The sequence below is a fragment of the Chelon labrosus genome, assembly GCF_963514085.1.
Source record: "Chelon labrosus genome assembly, chromosome: 15".
NCBI classification, from domain to species: domain Eukaryota; kingdom Metazoa; phylum Chordata; class Actinopteri; order Mugiliformes; family Mugilidae; genus Chelon; species Chelon labrosus.
In genome coordinates, this window is record NC_140348.1 from 1,711,531 (window position 1) to 1,730,827 (window position 19,297).

Consider the following 19,297-nt stretch of genomic DNA (forward strand, 5'->3'; position numbering starts at 1 on the left):
AGCTGTTTTTTTTTAAGGATTTACTGAATGTCTGTTTTTTAAAAGGCATGTCACTGCATTAGCAGGGAACTTTCTGTATGCTGAAAAAGGTTGTAACCACCTTAGGTATCTCCAGTTTGTTTTATTCTGGCCTGGTTCTATGTAGGTATCTTTCATTATGTGGACTTTATCTGTAAAATTTACTCTTTCCTTTTTGTACCAATTTTCTCTCACCCCCTTTTCAGGGTCCTCCTGGACGAGCGGGCTTTCCGGTAACTTTCTTTTTAACTTGTGCCCTTGTGTGTCGATACCCACAGTATTTGCATGTGTACATGGTGAACACTGCAGTATTGATCTCTCTGCCTGCACTCAAATAAGTGGCAGTCTTTGGATCCAGTGATAGCCATACCCATATCTTGGACTTAAAGCAACTCAGTCTCCAACCAGACATTTATTTATTTCTTGCATATTGCTGCATTGATCAAAGTGAGGCTATGCAACATTCAATGATCAAAAGCTGTTTCATGACACAAAAGTGCTGTACTTTGTGGCCTTTGAAGCTTGTGGTATAACTTTCTTCATTCCAAGCTTAGTTATTTCCAGTGAAAATAGATATTAGATTCCCCAGAGTTGGATTACAAACCATTTGACTTCCCCCAGACCCCCAAACTTCAAGAGCTCCGGAAGCTTCACGCATTCTGTGAGCCCACTGGTTTGTAGCAGGTTCACTTAAAATTTGTTTGGTAATTTAACTCTAAAGTGACAGGGCATGAAAGGCCATTAAAGGTTTGTATTACCCGTTTTTGAAAGGGTACATGCCCCAGAATGTGTGTTTAACAAAATAAATTAACTACCACAAAAGAAAAGACTATGGCAGAAAGAATGGGGGGTTGTTGGGGGTTATGAAGCTCATTTTTGCATGACACCTTCAAATTACTCTTACTATACCATCACAAACTAAGTGTCTTTACAGCAATTGGCACTTGTGTCAGCATGTAACACAACCTTGCCAGACACAAGGTTTAGACTACTGAAAAACTACAAAACATATTAGCTAATGTAAATTTGGTATGGCGTTGTCTGAACTATGTAGGGATATGATTGTAAGAAAACAAAGTTTAATCGAACTTGAACTCTCTGCAATTTACCATCAAACCTAAAGATACATTTAACATGGAACTGAAATTCGTTGAGATTTTCTTTGATTATTTCATCAGATACATCAGGGATGTCAGTACTGCAGTGAAACTGAGTGCTTAACAGTGCCCATTCATAATACCATGAGCTGTCCAATGGATTGTGCTATGGCCGCTTGGTTGCAATGCTTTTGTAGGCGCTCTGACCAAATCTGCTTCTCTTTCATCTCCATTACTATTTTTTCTTCTGACCCTCTGCTGCCACCTGTGCTGACCCACCAATATGACACCAATATGTGTCAAACTTGTACAGTTCCTATCACGATGACAAGTGGCGATACACCCAAAATCCTGGAAAACCCCAATTTGGTTAAGACAAAAAGAAAATATGGGATTTATTGAGACTGATTGATTGATTAAACATATGAAATTAAACCATGACTGCATGAGAGTGATAGGATGTGAATTTTGGAAAGAGAATATTTAATAATGGAAAATAATGGTGTAGTGTTTTCCGTAGAATATAGTAGTTTCATAATGTGACTTTATAGTGTAAAACCACTGAAGCGATGGTTGGATCAAAAAACTATCGGCATTCATTTGCTCTACTGCGAAACTATCAAATGTGGTCGAATGAGTGCTCAAAAATAGCACCCATCCTGTTAGTGATAAGAATGTGTGTGTATGGGTGCACATGCGTTCTCATGGAATACTTACATTGGTGGGCCACATTGTCCTTGTGGGGCATTTTTTTCTGGACCTCACAACTTTTTTCGGGTCTTTGAAGACTTTGCAGTAAAGGTTACAATTAGGTTATGTGTAGGGTTGAGGTAAACATTAGGGTTAGGCAGGGTTAGGTGAGAGGGTTAGGGATAGGTTAAGGGGCTAGGGGATGCATCATGTCAATCCAAACAGTTTGTGTACAGGCAGGAGAACCTGGTTGACTCTTTTTTTTTTCAGGTAACAAGAATTAGAAGAAAGGAGTCATATAGCAGGAAGAATGTTGCTGCAGTGATATGGTTGCTGCTTGTGGAATGTAGAGAAAAGAAGGACTAGAATTGAATTTTATGAAACACTCATATCATGGTTTTTTAACCCTAAGATAGAAAAGGTTGCATGTTGTGGTTACAGCACTTTGTAAAGGCCCCAGTTTTGGTGGGACCAGATTCTGTGGGCTTGGTATAAATCAGGACCTTGGGCAGGCCTTTAAAATAGCCCAGCTATGTCCTGATAATATTTCAAGACAAACTAATGATAGAGATACCACACCATCTGATGTACAAGGACTGAAAATAGCTGAATCTACTTCCAGACAGTCCACACAGAAGAGAGGAAGCTTGATTAAAATGAGAAAGACAGGAACTCTATCTTCAGTCACACGGATGCAGGAGACACATTCAATGACATTCACTGAGTAACACCAGAACGTTCACATTTCCCCCAGACATCACCTTGAACCATTCCAGTATCTAACTTGACAGCTGAGACAGTTTTTTGCTGCTGATGAAGAATTATAAGCTGACATCTGTTTCGACCCATGCATTCACACGCTTACGGACATTTGACCACATATAACAACGTGTCACTAAACAAGTAGAAGCATTTCCAGGAAACATTTACACTAATAATATGTGATACATGTTCATTTTGATTTCTGATATCTTTTGATTTTCAGTCATTAAATCTTGTTTGTGTATTGTTTCAGGCAGGTTAATAGTTCACTCAGTTATGCAGTGTGTATGCAAAAACCCTTCCTCATAGATCAGAGATTCAAAGCACAGATATGCATTTTGACTTTTTGTGAAGAGACCTGATCCACAGTTACAACTGTCCTTACCATCTAACCACCCAACACCCTGTTACTCCCTTTGTTTTCATGGCCTCCTGAACCAGGAGGTTTTTACCAGCTGTCTTCACAAGACACCTGCTCTCCAGACAATGAGACTAAGGGCAACAGGTGGTGCAGTGATAGACTTTAGAAATAAAGTCTTTTCTGACATGACGCAAAGTTTATAGTTATCCGAAATAGTGTGAAAGGAGATGCAGTGTGGAGAAGTGTTCATAAAACTATGGCATAGGGGTCACTAACCACTTGCCTCAAATGTAATATTTTCCACCTTATTCCAAATTCCTCAAATCTATCAGTATTCTTGGAGGCTGGAGGAGGTTGAGCATGGCCGCCTCAAAGCTGTTTTCTATCACAATACCACAACATGCTTCTCTCTGGTCTCACTTTTAGGCATGGCACGATGAACTAACTAATCGACTAACAATCCAAATGATTAGAGTACTTAAAGGGACACCATGTCATTAAGACATTTATAAACTCTGTATACCCTGTCTTTGCATCGTTCTTTCCCCAGTTGTAACACCTATTAGGTTGAATGATGGATTCTAACAGTGCTAACAACTCATACGTAACAACTACTCATAAACATGTTATAATAACAACATCCAGTTTAATTAGACAAGATTAGATTGGTGTAGAGCTCTGAAATCTTAATAATCAGCATGACTGTCTTATTGACCTCTGTCCCTTCTGAATTTGCATTGGTCAATAGGGTGACAAAGGAAGTATGGGAATTCCTGGGAGAATGGTGAGTGACTTGGGTTTGTGTGTCAAGTGCCTTGGTGCTTTCTTTCAAGTGCCATTTCAACTGTGGGCTGTACTACAGATGCTCTTCACAGTATGCAATGTTATGTATACTGGGATACAGTAGTATTATTAAAAGTGTTTCTTTATACACAGCTTCATTTGTGTGTCTGGCAGCACATATGGCCTTACTACACCTCAGTGTTTATCAGAGAGGACAGATTACACAGACAGCAAAGTCAGCAAACCAAGGCTTCCTCAATGTCAGTTACTGTTGCCGTCATTTTGAAGAACAGGCATTTATCGTACAATGATGTTTAATTACCAGTTATAGTGTTAGTAGCAACTACAAATCATGTGACTTTACCATAACAGCAGCTGCAACAGCAACCAGGAAGGTCCAGCATTCTTGAAAAGTCTCTCATCTCACAAGAGACACATTATTATTACTGAGCATCAATATCTACTTTGGATATATTGAGCTCAAGGGTTAAAACAAAACAAAAAAAGGACAGTGTATTGCAGTCAACAATATTTTAGCTTTTAATTTTGAGAGGCCACATTCCAAGTGATTTCAGCTCTGCTAAATGCAGGTAATATTTAACGGTGGATATCATTTTTGATATAAATTGATATCAGATTGTTAAAAGGCTGGGATCGCTGATATAGAGTGAATCTAATGTCTAATATTTCAAAGGTCTTCAGTACTTAATTCTTTGCATCTGACTTTAACTGAAATGCCTTTATCGGTAAGCAATTTTAGTCTAAGTAGGATTTGTTGCTTTTGTCTCGATGGTGCACTTACTGTACTTCTATTCAGGTACTGTATCTATTAACGCTTAATTCTTCTCCACACTACAATCCCTAAGGTCTCAGTAGGCTTTGATGGTGACCTGGTTGTACAAAATTTATTATACCATGTCTAAAATCAAAATAATTCTTGTTTTGCATGCCTTTGTCGTATCATGATGATGTTTGCACCTGAGCATTCGATTTAGACAGTCTCTCTTCTAATCTCTGGCATTGCACTTGATGCACACATGGAAAGTGATGTGTGAACAATAAGCTGCCTATATGCCTTTCACTTGTCTAGGGACAAAAGTCACTTTTCACTTTTAAACTGACATATTTTTTTAAAGTGATGATTGATGATTTTAATGTAACATTTATAAAGTGGCATTACAGAATATTAGAAATTTGATTCTTGATTGTGAACGATGGTTATTTACACTTGAGCTATTACTTCATTAATACTTCATTTGACCCTGAATTGACACTCTGCTCCAATATGAGCATGACATTAATCATTTATCATCCACCTGTTGTTTAATAATGTTGACTGAGATATTACAGAGATGATAGTTGATATGTATAGAACATATACAGTGATACAGGCACTATAGATATCCTCTGTTGTGCATAAGGTTTGACTGTTTCTGCATCCATTTGGTAATTACTCTAATGGAAATTTAGTGTTAGTATTTTCACCACCATTAGTGTGAAAAATGTCAAACTTAATTAAAAAGCCATGACCAGTTCTCTTGTCTTTCCAGTTAGCTACAATACAATAATATATAATACATTACATAATAATACAAGACAATACAATAACAAATAGTGTTAGAAGTGTTAAATGCAAGTGTTATAACTTCCTTCCTGGTGCTTAGCTCTTTCACCATCATCACCATCACTAGTCCTGAGGATGCTGCATGCCCCAAACCCTCTCCTGATCTCTAACTCTGGTTCCTCTCTCTCTTGTGTCTCTCCCCTCCCTTCACACCTATTTGCATGTCACTGTGTCTGCTGTGACTGATCCCAGGGCTTAAAGGGACACGCAGGGGAGAAGGTAAGTTTAGGAACATGTGCCATTTAGCAGAAACACATAAATATGTAGTTATTCCGTGCCAGTTGAAGGCGAACTGGTACTGTTCAAGTGTCTTTTGTTACTTAAGCCATCAGTGGTGATCTTCTACCATCAGCACAAGCAGTGTGGTTTTAGTCAACAGAAGTGCAGAGCTGTGTACTGTATTGTGTGCACTTGTAGCGTGTGATTTATAGGTAGGGCTTGGATCTGTATTTTTAAACACCATAAGGGTCACATTCTGTAAATGGTTTCCCACCTGGGTTGGATTACCTCAACTCTTTACACTGTGAAATACAATAGTAACAATTTGTCACATAAGCGTCTGAAAGTTCTAATTTAAGACTCCCCAAAGAAAGTGGACTCATACATAGAGGTCACAACAGAGTACATTTATGGCTGTAGACTTATACATTGTGCTAAATACATGTTACTGGGTGGTTGCTTGGTTACATATGGTTTTCTGCCACACTGAAATGACAGTATCATAAATATGAGATGTCATCTGAGAGAGAAAAAACAACCAGTGATACTGGCCTTAAGGTTTGAAAGGCTAATTTTATTGGAGGCTCCAATACCTCTCACTTGGCTTCAAGAATTACAAGAGTGTGTCAAAGATAGTAAAAATGCAGTGAAGTTAGCAGTGTCTGCTGTAAAGGAACAATAAAATCCAAATTGAAAATGATCACATCAGTATAATGCAAACATATATGATTTCTTCTTTAGTTTGCTTAAAGTTGATTGCAAGTTCAATGAAAATGTAGGGATTACATTAAACCCACCAGTCAAAAAACCTAAAGCTGTTCTGAGGAGTTGTTGACATCTATTTAAGAGTTCCCTGTATTGTATGTTCTTTTGCATTGTGTCTCACTGTGTTCCAAGCAATACAACTGGGCAATTATACAGGGCAAAGCTAAAGGCATAAAATGAGTCAGGGTGGTACGAGAAGAGGACGACCCAAATGCAAGACGCACTCGGGGGAACAAGGCAGGGTAAATTGTAAAAAGCAAATTTCATGAAACTTACTCACAGAGATAACAAAAGGGCTCTGCAATGGTCAGCAAGTTCATTAAAAAAAATGTAATCTAAAAGAGAACAGTCTATACAGACAGGGAGTAATAGGCAGGAACGTACAGGCATAAGTAGAGGAGAACGTGACCAGGAACAGACAAACAAACTAATAAAGGAGCACACAGACACAGGACAAAACAGAGGTGAGTTCAATCAAAAGGGTAGGAAAGACGCAAGGACAGAAAGTAAACTAACAAAGACAAAAAGTAAGGGATAACTTATAGAAAAACAGGTAGTACGAGGAAAATAGAACAGAATATAACCGAAAATGTCCAGCACTCAATGTCATAAAGAAAACAGAAAATTTCCAAAACTCAATACTATGACACTTAAAGTGTCTTATCACTTCCAGTGTCCACAGCAGGACACACATTTCTTCTTGACATGAACTTTTTGTTCTGTTTCATTGTATGGACATAACGTCATGTGGTGGGCTGTCATGACGGGAGATCGTTTGAAGACAATGATGAATGTCTTTTGCCTTGAAATGAAGGGCACGGCATGAACAAATTGGTTTAACAAGATTACTGTAAATCTTGCGTCAGTAACATAATATGTACAGGGAGAGCAGAGTCTCATAAAAAGCTCTCAAGTCATTAATTCATTCAAAGAGTATCGTCGAAATAATATCAACAACATGTTTGGCTCAACGTGTTGTAAATATAGCCTGCTGAATCTGAATCCTCTTAAAAAGTGGCTGTCCACATTTGCAAAAGCAATCATCACAACACATTCTTTTTCGGACAGACTTGCGAAAGAACAGAAAATTGACCACCAAGAGTGTAAAGCAGAGAAGCAGACAATGGAGTTTGCTCCACTGGATTTGCTTTTTGGATTGCTCAACAGATCTGTATAAGATATATTCTATTGGCTTCTTCCTTGTTTCTACGCAGGGAATATGTCGTAATAGGATGTGATCAGGATCTGTGGCTAGTCTCTTACAGTAGCTGCCAGAAAGACAGGATGAAGGAATACAGTAATTATACACAGCAGACTTGGCTGTCCCTTAGAGGGAAGCATCATCCCCGGGAATGGAATAGTGGGGAAGGCACATGGAGAATAAAAGAGGACCTTTTCCAGATCACTGCACTCTTCAAACAAATGGCTTCCGTGGTTTTGTGGGAGGGTGTGTGGGGCCAGCGACTGGCACACTGAGCCAGGCTGAGAGAAAGAACAGAAATACTGTAAAATGATGGATTGGTTTTGCAAAAAAACAACAAAAAAACAACATGACATTGTTCTTTGTGGAATTCAGAAATTTCATTTACGAGGGAAACTCGATATGCATATTTTTGACTGCTTGTTAGTCCACAGCATTTGGTTTTGTGTTTTCTCTGTGGGTCCTGGTTTTATTTGAGATTATAGCTATACCTTGTTACCTTGACCTCTCACAACCAAAGTAATCCAATCTATGCATGAGTGTATCTGTAGAGCTTCACCTGTCTGATCTACTAAAGCTGTAGAAATCCAAGGGAGTAACTGAAACCTCTGACCTGAGTGATGCGTCTGCCAAAAACTAAGTGTGCACAAGCAAATACCTGACTCCAAAAATAGACGTGAAAAACTTAAAATCACCGTGGTCATGGGAGGATCACTCGGACCATCCTTATCCTTATGGTAGATGGTATCTCATCTTGAAATTTGACAGCAAAAGTTCCATTGAAACCACAAATTAAATGTGGAAAACCCAAAGTTGCCCACAAGGGAAAAGCAAATGGGGAGTCAGTTTGCCCAAGTCACGTTTCCACTGCACTGCAATTTCACGTTTTACAGCAGAAAATGCTTAACTCCAGAGATTTTCTTCTCCTTCAGCCAGAGATTAGTTTCTGAATGTGGTTTAGTCTAATGTTTAAACTTTAAAGATTGATCATTTTGACAAACAGAAGATCATCCTGTTCCATGTAAACATACAAATCAAGTGCTCCATTCTGAACTCTAAATGGAGTAATTGAGGTTTCCTTTCATGTGTTACATGTACATTCCAAAACCATTTTTATTGCTATCCCCTTGAAAGTACAACAAAAAAGGAAGAAATAAAAAAGAAATGTGAACATTTATAAGACGTTTGTTTCAAATCTGTGATAATCTGTCTGAGCTAAACCTTGGTTAACAAAAGAAAAATGGCCATTTGTCTTGAGTATTCAAAACAAATGAATCTATTAACTATGTCCCTTAATATAGAGGTATAAACTCACAGAAATAAGACAAATACAAGAATGACTCTTTTAGTCCGTTACACAGTATAATCTTCTACATTTCCCATAATGCAACTCTAAGAAAAGACTAACAGCATTAGTGATTCCTTGGACTACCTGTACCTGGCAGTGCACACAGGCAAAATTGTAGAACTCTGATGGTCTAATATGATCCCTGTAGGATTTTTAGTTATTGTTCTTAGACTATGGAACCTCAAAACATTGTACAACAGTTTCATATCTTGAGTAGCACTCCTTGTGGGTAAAATAGTCGGATATTTTCGCATAATGTTTCGTAAGCAGCCATACTGTCTTACTTGTTCGCTGACAGAAACATGTCAGCTAGTTTGAAATCCATTGTGACAGAATGGCATGGATTCCCAGCTGGCTACCATGTTAGCAGCTAGCTCACTAGCTACAGCTCTTTGCCTACTAACCATAGAAATTGTAATTTCTCCACCAATCCTCAGTCTAGAACGCTTGGACACCGACTTGGCGTGTCTGTGTGCACTGAGACATTCTATGTTTGTATGAAATGTTTGTTCCTGGTGTGGCTTTTTACCGCTGAGGTTTTCATCAATGCACTGAATTTCTCAGAGAGTATCTCTTGAGCAGGGGTTTCAAACACATGGCCCGTAGGCCAATACCAGCCCACCGGAGGGTCCAATCTGGTGGGCTGGTTTACAAGCTCTCCTCGTGAGCTTCGTCAGATGTCATTGGGCGAGAGGCAGGGTACACCCTGGACACCTGGATGCCAGTCTATCACAGAACAGCAATTTTAGCTTAAGCTGTAGAAGTAACTGCTAATCTTAATTTCTCCACTAGGGGTCTCGCTGTTTTAGAGTTAGTAAGAGTGGTGGACATAACAACAACACTGAGTCGCAGAACTAAACAGCAGGTGTCAGCAATGTGCCAAAACGGCGCTCGTTATTTCTTAAGACATTTCAGATTGTTCATAAAATGATTTGCAAAAGAATAGTTCATTAATGGTAAACATTTTCATAATACACTTCTTTGCACTAAAACAAAGGGAAGATTATTATCAATATGTTACTGGTCCAGCCCCCTTGAGATTAAATTGGGCTGTACGTGGCCCCTGAACTAAAATGAGTTTGACCCCCCTGCTGTAGAGGAAACAGAAAAAGCAAGGCATCACCTCGTCACCTTCTTTGTGTTATGTTTTGTCTCTCTATCTGTCCCTAGGGAGCACCAGGCGAACCAGGCCTGTCCATCATTGGACCGAGAGGACCTCCTGTAAGTGTGTCCATCTCTCCCTACACCTCATAAACCTCATATCAAATCACGGCTGCTTGCCAACATGCCAGGCGCTTTTAATGACTAGCACTTTAGTCGATGGCTGCTTCACACAGCAGCTTTGTAGACACCAACAGACATTTCAGTTCTGTTACTACTAGACAATTGGAAAGAGCTGTTTTTCCAAGGGCTTGGGGTGCTGGCTCAAGTTTGTATAAGCCGAGCCAAACTGTCTTTATTCACGACTGAATAAAGGACTTCAATGGACTTCAAATGGTAGAATAATGCTATATAATTACCGACTGTATGGAAACAGCAGTATTGTTCAAAAAGACAGGAACTGAGATTTGGCTCTAAATGTGTTCATTAGTCATGTATGTTTTATCAGGAACAAAGTGAAAAATTGACTTCTGACCCAGCTGGGCTCAGTGTTAGTCAAACAGAGGCCTTGATGGTTTCTCTTTTTATTGCCCAATCCCAAGAACAGGAAATGTTTTTTTTTTTTTCCTTTTTAGTTTTCAGGAGTACAATGTGGCTTTATATATTTCATAATATTCCTTTTAAAAATAACAATAGTCACACCATCTTAAGTGGAGCACACATCTGTTTTTCTAATTCTTGGTTCCTCCAGTCTGTGCTTGTATGTGCCCACTCTTCCTGGATAGTAATATGCATTTCTAATGAATAGCAGATGACAGGGGAAGCTTTGCACAGTAGGAGCCAAGTCGTAAAGTGGCAGAATCAGTCACAAACACTTAAAAGCTACTGTAATTTGACAAGTTACGACCTTAGATGGAACTTAACTAAGTTAATTCAAAAGAGAGGTGCAGGGAACTTTAGGAGATTACAGTTTAGGCAGGCCAAGTGATATTTATTTGGTCACTTTCACTTCTTCCTTCGCTGTCTTTGACCCCTACATCTTTAGGTTTCCTTTACTCATTTTCCTGAGGTCATTAAATGTCTTACGTCACTTTTGTAGACCAGCATCTGAGATAAATGCTAATTAAGCTCATTCACCTTGTCTCCATTGTTGTTCATCTTTATTATATCAGGGTTCTGTCTTTTTTCTATTTTCAGTACTCCATTACAGCACTTGATTTCTTCCAACACATATTGAAAGTTTTCCCTCATTGCATTAAAATCACTTTCAGCACTTACTACATAGAGTGCAACAGAGGGACTGAGGGACCGAGCTGTGTCTACCATCTTGGATCTCATTACTGAGTTGTTGTTTTTTCTTTCTGTCTGTCTTTAGGGACAACCTGGTACAAGAGGATTTCCAGGCTTTCCAGTAAGTAATGACACCTTCACTTTCAGACCGTGGCTATAGATGATCATTTGAGGATTCATATAACAGCTGGAGATACAAGATTTTAGTTGAATAGCAAAATAAAGCATTATTATAGCACATCAAATAAGTACTAGTTATGAATCATGGCATGAATCATTCTAACTTTAAAATAATTAACAATTAATTGGCAAAGTAGTGGACTGAGAGGTGGATTCTACTGGTTTATGGTAAACTTAGACTTAGACTTAGACTTTTATAAACTTTATTCATCCACAAGGGAAATTGCTTGGTCACAGTATAGCAGTAACACTCTTAAGAACCACGGATAAAAGAAAGATTAAATAAAATAAAATAAAATAAAAATAAGTAAATAAAAACTAGCAAAATAAAATAAAATAGTATAAGCAAAATGTACAAATTAGCATATTAGTATATATAAATGTACAACAAAGTAAGTTCTGAGGTATTTGTATTTTCAAGCGCAGTGGTGAATTGTGTTGAGAATTCCTGTTCGTCATTTCATCATGACTATAGCCAGTTCAGTGCTGTGTTATATTGCATAGATTGTACTGATGACATTGTCCTGTACATTACACATTACACAAGTTATTTTTGGTAGAAGACTAAAACAAATTATCAATAGCTAACTGACAGAGATCCTTACAAATAGACACTTTAATACCATATCTTCTTTTAAGGAGCCACAACGCTCTAGAGAAGCCCTGATCAAGTAGTGTCATACCCAAAAATCAAAGATCAGGAATATTTTAGTCACTGAGGCTCATTGTCTTTATAGAATAACAAAACAATTTCACAGGTTAGTCTTGTCTTGACATTTTAAGCACTCTAGGGTGAAGAAGAATTTTTTGTTGTTGTTTTTACTTTATTTGTCACTGATTACATAGTTGTTTTTTTGTTCGTTTGGTCCTACATGATACATAGTGTGAAGGTCAGGTCTGTTCACAACCATTAGCATAATGTAATTAATGTGCATGACACGACTTTTGCATATTGACCTTAATTATTGTTCTGTTTTCCAGCTGTTTGTGATGCAGCTGCTGATCTCCTTATGAACTCAAACAGCTTCCTCTCTTTTTTTTATTCTAGGGTCCAATTGGGTTGGATGGCAAGCCTGTGAGTTTCTCCAGTTTCTGTCAAAGAGTGAAATAACAGAATAATTGAGTGTTCCTTCACTGCTCATATGTCAGCGTCCTGTGATGATAAAAAGCATAGATAAACTAAGCATATTTTTAGCCATTAGTATAAGAAGAAAACGGCTGAATTACTGTTATAATAAGGTAAGGTTAAAGATAGAAAGACAGATAGAAAGAAAGAAAGCTGTGGATATTTCTAAGAAGTTATTTCCAGGGACCTTAAGTGGAGGTTATCTTTTATGTATCATTAAGTTATTTTATGGCCTGCCCTCACCATTTAATGTTCACACAGGGGCAGAATGGACTGAAGGGAGACATGGTAAGCATTCCTTTAATTTTCCCATTATGCTGTTAAGATCACATTAGCTACCTATAATGTTTTAGTAAGAAAAAACATTGTGGTGGTGTGATTTATGTAACACAGTAGACAGATGGCAGTAGGTTTTATACTGCAGGGGAAAAGGTTGGGACAGAGGACAGCTGTTAGCCACACGCTGGTTTTCAGTCAGGGTAAGTAAGGAGAGTTCTGATTAAATGAAAGGGACAATAAGGTATGTTAGACTGGCTGTTTTTTAGGCTTGACAATGACAAGCAGTGAAATTGATATTTTGTATAATAAGATTATTTTACAATGTGTATACAGTACACATTGCAGTGCAGGTAATGAAGGACTAAATTAAATCTAAATTAATCATCTGAAGAATATTGATTCTCCTGTGGGTAAAAATCAGTTAAAGATATAAAAAACTATTTCACAGAGCATACAGTAAACAAATACCACTGATGTGGTGTATAGCGTAGCTTATACTTTTACCTTCAGTACAGATTTGCAGGATAAAATGCTCTTTTTTTCACGAATGATGTAGCAGGGTGTGTCATTCCAGTGTTTCTCTGGCTTTTATCACACCCACTTGAATTTAGCTCTTGGTCTGAAGGGGTGGACGAGAGGCCTATGTGCAAACTCTGTTGAGCTCCTGACAAAATCTCCAGGAGTCCAAGTGGAGTTGGATACTGTGAAAGTAAAGCTGGATGTTGATTATTGGCCTCATTAAGGGCTCGTGTTTGATAGTCTTCTTCCTGACAAATGCCTGGGAGCATTGTAAAGGACTAGGAGGGGTTTTCTTGTAAATCTATATTCATGGTGTTGCTTTCACAGAGGCAGGCTGTTGAGCCTGTAGGGATTTTTTTCAGTCATGTTGAATATTCCTTTAAGCTACAAATCAATGCCTAAAATCACACTAACGACAGAATTTGTTGTTGTGTCTTTCAGGGTCAGCGAGGTCCTAAAGGATTCCCAGTAAGTCTCTAAAGTCACATATAAATCCTGAGATAATAACACTACTGTTATTTTAGACCAACTAAACATCCACTTGCTTCTCTTCTTCACCGGTGTTGTTTTGCTTTATAGGGGGAACCAGGACCCAAAGGGGAGAAGGTGAGAAATGGTGGCAGTAATTTGACAATTTAAATGTACAAATATAAATGATATAAATTCTTAGTTTCCCAAGCCAATGTGAAAAACAGGAACCCTGATGAGATTACTATGACATCATTTGGGTGCTCTCCCAGACTTGGCCAATGAAGAGTTTTAACTGAACTGCACTCCCAATGACATGTTGTTCATGCGTGCAATCCATTTGAAGCTGGACAAATGAGTGTGAAAACACGAGAATACATCTACTCATCGTAGTATTCTTATTTCTTATTTTTTCTGTTCCCTCCAGGGTGTATGTGGTGACTACACACATCGGGTAAGAAAACATTATTGTAGTAATTCTTTCTCATTACTGTTTCACTGAGATCCATGTTTATTCTAAAATTCAACAATGATTTGAGCAAATCTATAGTGTTAATATTTCACAAACTGAATCTGTATTGTTCTCCATGCTAAAATGTTTAACATGACCTCTCACAGTTTTTTAATATCACAACAGAATAAAAAGGGTTGGTAAGTTGGTAATGAGAAATTCCTGCGGAAGTTTGACACATGGCAGGTAGCACAGTAATTGGTGTCACGCGGAGAGTGCTGCAGTACTTTGTCTGGGATAACAGGGCAACTTGCTGGAGCATACAGTCAGATGTGATAAGAGCCTTCGTGCAGGGGTGCCAAGAATAAGAGTGACTAATCTCCTTTTCATTAAGTTAGTTTTTCATGATAAACATTTGCTACAGGTTTTTATTTTTACTGTTGCGATATACATCTCTGGATAGTAAATGCTTTGATTAACTACAATTGAGATTAAGACATTTAGAGAAAGAGGAACCAAGAGATAAGCTGACTTGAGATGAAATCAGTTGAGTTTGATGTTTTTTGCCGGCGTAGCCATCAGCCTCAGGCCCCTTCAGAATGTATGCTCACATTCCAAGCCTCAGTCCTATAGCGAGACCTATGGGGGTAGAGGGTTACTATATGTGAGGTAAAAAGTTTCGAAGCCTTTCAGGACAAAGCCAGCAAGGACAACAAATACTTATTGTGTAAGCAAGCAGGGGCCCCATCGCTAATATCTGTGCAGTTCATACAGAGTTAGAGTCAGGATGTGGTTAACCTAGCTTAGCTAGCCGTTTCCAGGCTTTTAGCCAACCTGGGCTAATCACATCCTGACTCTAGTTCTGTACTGCCATCATATCATTACCAGCACTGAAATGACCACTTCCCTGGTGTGTAGGGCCTCTTTGTGCAGGATCTTCCTCTGAAAACCCTGGCTGCCATGCGCTCCAGTCAGGCTCTGGCGTTGAAGGTTTGTGGGTGCCTCCAAACACCCTGATACAGATCAGTGGGGGTGTCATCAAGTCGTGCCGCAAAGAGAGCCAATGCTGTTCAACAAAGGCACTCCTCAACCCTCTGCTTTCCACCCAAAGAAAAAAACATTTTGTAGCAAAAGAGGTTTACTGATTTGGTTGCACACTGATTTCCAAGTGACTCTTTCAGAAAAGACAATTAACATAGGTGACAGTAATGTACCTGCAATTTCTCTTATTGAAATTAAGATTAACTATACATTCTACAGAAGCACCGGGAGGCCAATATTAAAATGAAGTAACTGAACTGAAAAAAAATCTACTCTCAAAAACTTTTTTTTTTTTAATCAGTTGCGCGTTATCTAACGTTGGTAAAAAGTACATGTGACAATGCTGAAAGTAAAGTAAAATGGTAGTAAAAAAATGATATACATAAATAAAAATGACACATCTGCAATCCTACTCCACATCCCTTTTCATCCCTTTGACTTTTTATGTTTAGATAATATATTCAGATAATCGATTTAATGTTTTCACTAATCAGATTGTATTATTTCACTTTGATATTGGCAGCCCTTGATTTCTATACATGTAAACCTGTTTCTAGTTGTGGTGGGTCGCTGGAAATGAGTAAGGGACAAAACAGCCGACTTGCCTACTTTTACAAGATTTGTACCCCTACTTATATTTTACTCTTAACAAACTGTATATATTTCCATAGAAACAGCACTATTGCTATTTTTGACCTTCAAGCGATCTAGTGGGATTGATATGATTTAAAAAAAAAAAAAAAAAAAAGATCTGAAACAAACCTGAAATAAGTAATATGGGATTAGTAATGATATGGATACTTTTTGTGTTTAATGTACAGGGTGAAGGCAATCTTTGCATTAAACTGTTGTTTTGGAGATATGTACGAAATGAAAAAGCAGGCAAGTTGCATTCAAGAAGTTCTGGGGGTCTGAAGAACATAACCTAGCTAACGGTGGGAATTTACCTGTACTGGCCTCTCTTAAACTTGTATCTGACCATGCTGGTCATCTCAACAGAAGCGGCGTATTGTACAGCCCTGTGTTGGACAGTTGGCCACAGTAAGTCTGGATGTGCGCTGTAATTACTCTGCTGTACTCTCTTTGTGGCAAGACTGGCACCTTCCTCTGCTCCTGCAAAGTTTCTGCAATCTAGGGGCCTGGTTTACTGTTAATGGACGCATTAATGCACAGAAATCCTGAACAGAGGATGCTTAATATTTTGCAATAAACTCTGCATTAGAATAACAGGAATTGAATATTGAAGACAAGATGTATCACAGTACATCAACCGTTTTGCCACTCCAGGTCCATAGTTTGCTGTGCTGATGCCTCTTTTTGTCTTTCCTTTCTTCAACCTTGTTTTCTTTTTTCTCTTGTTTGACTTCCCATTTCCTTGCTTTTCACTGTCATGTACTGTTTCTCTTTTTCCTCCATTCCCCTCCCCCCTTCTACCACAATTTTCCTGGTTCTACCCTGTTTGGCATCCTGGTGACCTTTGCCCTGTGACCTTTTTTCACCGCTGGCCACCTGTGCTTTGTGACACCCCCTGGCAGATGTTGCCCATCACTGTGCGCAACATGCCCTCAATAAGCCCTCTAATCTTAAAACGCCTGAAGGTACAATTCTCTCTGCCCCCTATATTGCCCCCACCTTTCTGCCTGCTGTGTCTTCCAGCCGCCGTCATCCGTTGCCAAAACCTCCCCACTCTTCTTGGCCATCATGCTGTAATTAACCGACTTTTGGCTGCTACTGCTTCCGAATGTTTTGTCAGATTGAAAGCTAAAGGTCTTTTTCTGTCCATGCAACAAGAAATAAAAACGACAAAATGCAAAACAAAAGGTTTTCTGCTTCCCTGCAGTCCCCATTGTATTTGATCTAAAGCTTTAGATAAAGCATCAATATTAAATGACAATGAAACTATTTCTTGTAGTTTTAGATGGAGGGAGTAAATGAAAAAAGGAAACAAACACAAATACATGTAAAGTATGTAAAGTAGATTCACCAAATACGACGTATTCAACTTCCACTACACACTGCAGTATAAATAATTTAAAAACAACAGTTCTTTACAGTTATAGCATCTTTGTGCAGCCATCATTCCTACATGTTACACTCAGTTGCATCACTATGCATTACTGATTTGTATGCAAAGGTGTTGCTCATGTAGCAAATAACAATGCAGACATTTTGCACTAGGTGGTGATAATAGTAATAAACTAAAATAGCTGAAAATGTCTAGAAATGTGCTACGATATTCAAATTGTTAAGAGATGTTAAAATAAAAGTTTTGAATAAGCCAATTTTAGCAGTGATTGCTGAATGACACTGACAGTCAGACCACATGTGCAAATTAATTATTTAACTGCACCATAATATTTATTTATACCAGTACATTGTCCTCTATGACAATATACATTTCTGTATTTAGATGTCTTCAGGAAAAATCGACCTGTAGTGGCTTGTAGTAACCAGGCACATAGATTCCTCTTCATATCCTGTTCTTGTAAATTTCCTTTCTTCGATTTTGTTTAGTCTTGGCTTTGGTTTGTAATCTTCCTCAGCCCCCTGTCAGTCAGTGGGCAGTGCTCAGCATAACCACACGAAGATATGTTTATTTAAAAGGGGCCTCAAGAGGGATCAGTATCATACTGTCAGCAACAAGCATCTGTATTAGTGAGAAATCCAGGACTTCTAGCCTTCATTCAGTATGGCTCATCAAAAATGAAAGATAAAATATACACCAGTGTCATTTCTCACCCACTGCCTTCTCCTTAAGCAAATATAACCACTGAGAAGACACAGCATTATAACCACATCTATTTGAAAATGTTCTAAACTGAAGGTGCACTTCCTAGCTTTCTCTGGAACTTCGCTAGCCTTCTTCAGCAAATGGAACTTGGTCAGGTGTCAATAGCGACAAGGAAGGGGTCAGAGTCATCAACCAGGAGTGAGTGAAAGTTATGCAGGTCATTTCTAGTTGATGCTTCTACCAGTTTTGGGCTCATATTCATTGACCTTGTCACAAGGACCCTTGATCATATCACACCTGCAAGTTCCATTCCCTGGTGGATATTGGATATGTTCAAATGCCCAGAAAAGCCAGTAAGATAACCTTGAGTTTAGAGTGTTTTATAACAGATGTATTTTCCTAAGGTCAAGAATGAATCTTTGTGCTCAGGCATTAAAACCACCTGTCTTGCTCCCTGGCTAACCTTCCTCTCCCCCCGCCCACCACTCCCTGTTGCATTTGTTGCAGTGTAATGTTGTGTCGGCATGACCAGTGTGGCAAAGCTCACCCCAGAATGACAGGTTATAACGGATGATCTCTTAGCAGGGCGAGCCTGGAGCGCAGGGACCCCCAGGACCTCCAGGACCCCCTGGACTTCCGGGGAACCCAGGTCTAGATGGAGCCAGTGGCTCACCGGTGAGTCCCAGTCTGAGTTTGCTTTGAATTTATTTGTGTCTGTTAGTTTGTCATTGTATGTAGAGGTGGTTGGACAGACACCCAAACACCAAACACTGACATTAACCTCCTTTTTACCAGAACTTTGTTTTCGTCAGTGGTACATCATGTGTTTCCATGTCTCCAAATTGTATGTCTATTCAACATGTTGAATCCAAGGTCATTGATTCTAAATGCTGAATATGATTTCAAGTTTTCATTCTATCATTCTCTCACTGGTGTCTCAACTCCTCTGGCCAGTCAATGTGTAAAGTAGTTGTGAGTTGGATCACAAAAGTAAAGTTAATGATGGGATGGAAGAATTGTGTAGATCTGGCATCAACAATCTGGCATTATGGACGGATCATAAAACTGGTTAGACCTAGGTACTAAAGGATGCCAGGAACGCAATGCCAGAATGCAAGGATACAGAGACAAAGTGTAGCGACTGTATACTTTTACCTTTAGAGCTACTCAGGAATCCTATTGGTCCATGCTGCTCTCTGTGTTTCAGTGGTTTCAAAGCTGACACCAATTCCACATTGCGACC

At 38.8% G+C, this 19,297-nt stretch overlaps 1 protein-coding gene across 4 annotated transcripts in view; it reads left to right on the top strand.

The window, feature by feature from the left end:
- Positions 1-209: 209 nt before the first annotated feature.
- The window catches only part of col13a1 (collagen, type XIII, alpha 1), a 45,995-nt gene continuing 26,907 nt past the window's right edge, over positions 210-19,297 (top strand). For 2 of the 4 annotated variants that reach the window (XM_084562306.1, XM_084562305.1), the window contains exons 1-13: positions 231-251; positions 3,677-3,712; positions 5,528-5,554; positions 10,039-10,089; positions 11,345-11,380; positions 12,488-12,514; positions 12,827-12,853; positions 13,805-13,831; positions 13,943-13,969; positions 14,259-14,285; positions 16,323-16,364; positions 16,859-16,921; positions 18,637-18,729. In XM_084562306.1, the coding sequence (XP_084418432.1) occupies positions 3,692-3,712; positions 5,528-5,554; positions 10,039-10,089; positions 11,345-11,380; positions 12,488-12,514; positions 12,827-12,853; positions 13,805-13,831; positions 13,943-13,969; positions 14,259-14,285; positions 16,323-16,364; positions 16,859-16,921; positions 18,637-18,729 (468 nt within the window). In that variant the 5' untranslated portion in view covers positions 231-251; positions 3,677-3,691. Of the gene's footprint in view, positions 252-3,676; positions 3,713-5,527; positions 5,555-10,038; positions 10,090-11,344; positions 11,381-12,487; positions 12,515-12,826; positions 12,854-13,804; positions 13,832-13,942; positions 13,970-14,258; positions 14,286-16,322; positions 16,365-16,858; positions 16,922-18,636; positions 18,730-19,297 lie in introns of all 4 variants that reach the window. The other 2 variants (XM_084562307.1, XM_084562304.1) reach the window with 2 other exon arrangements.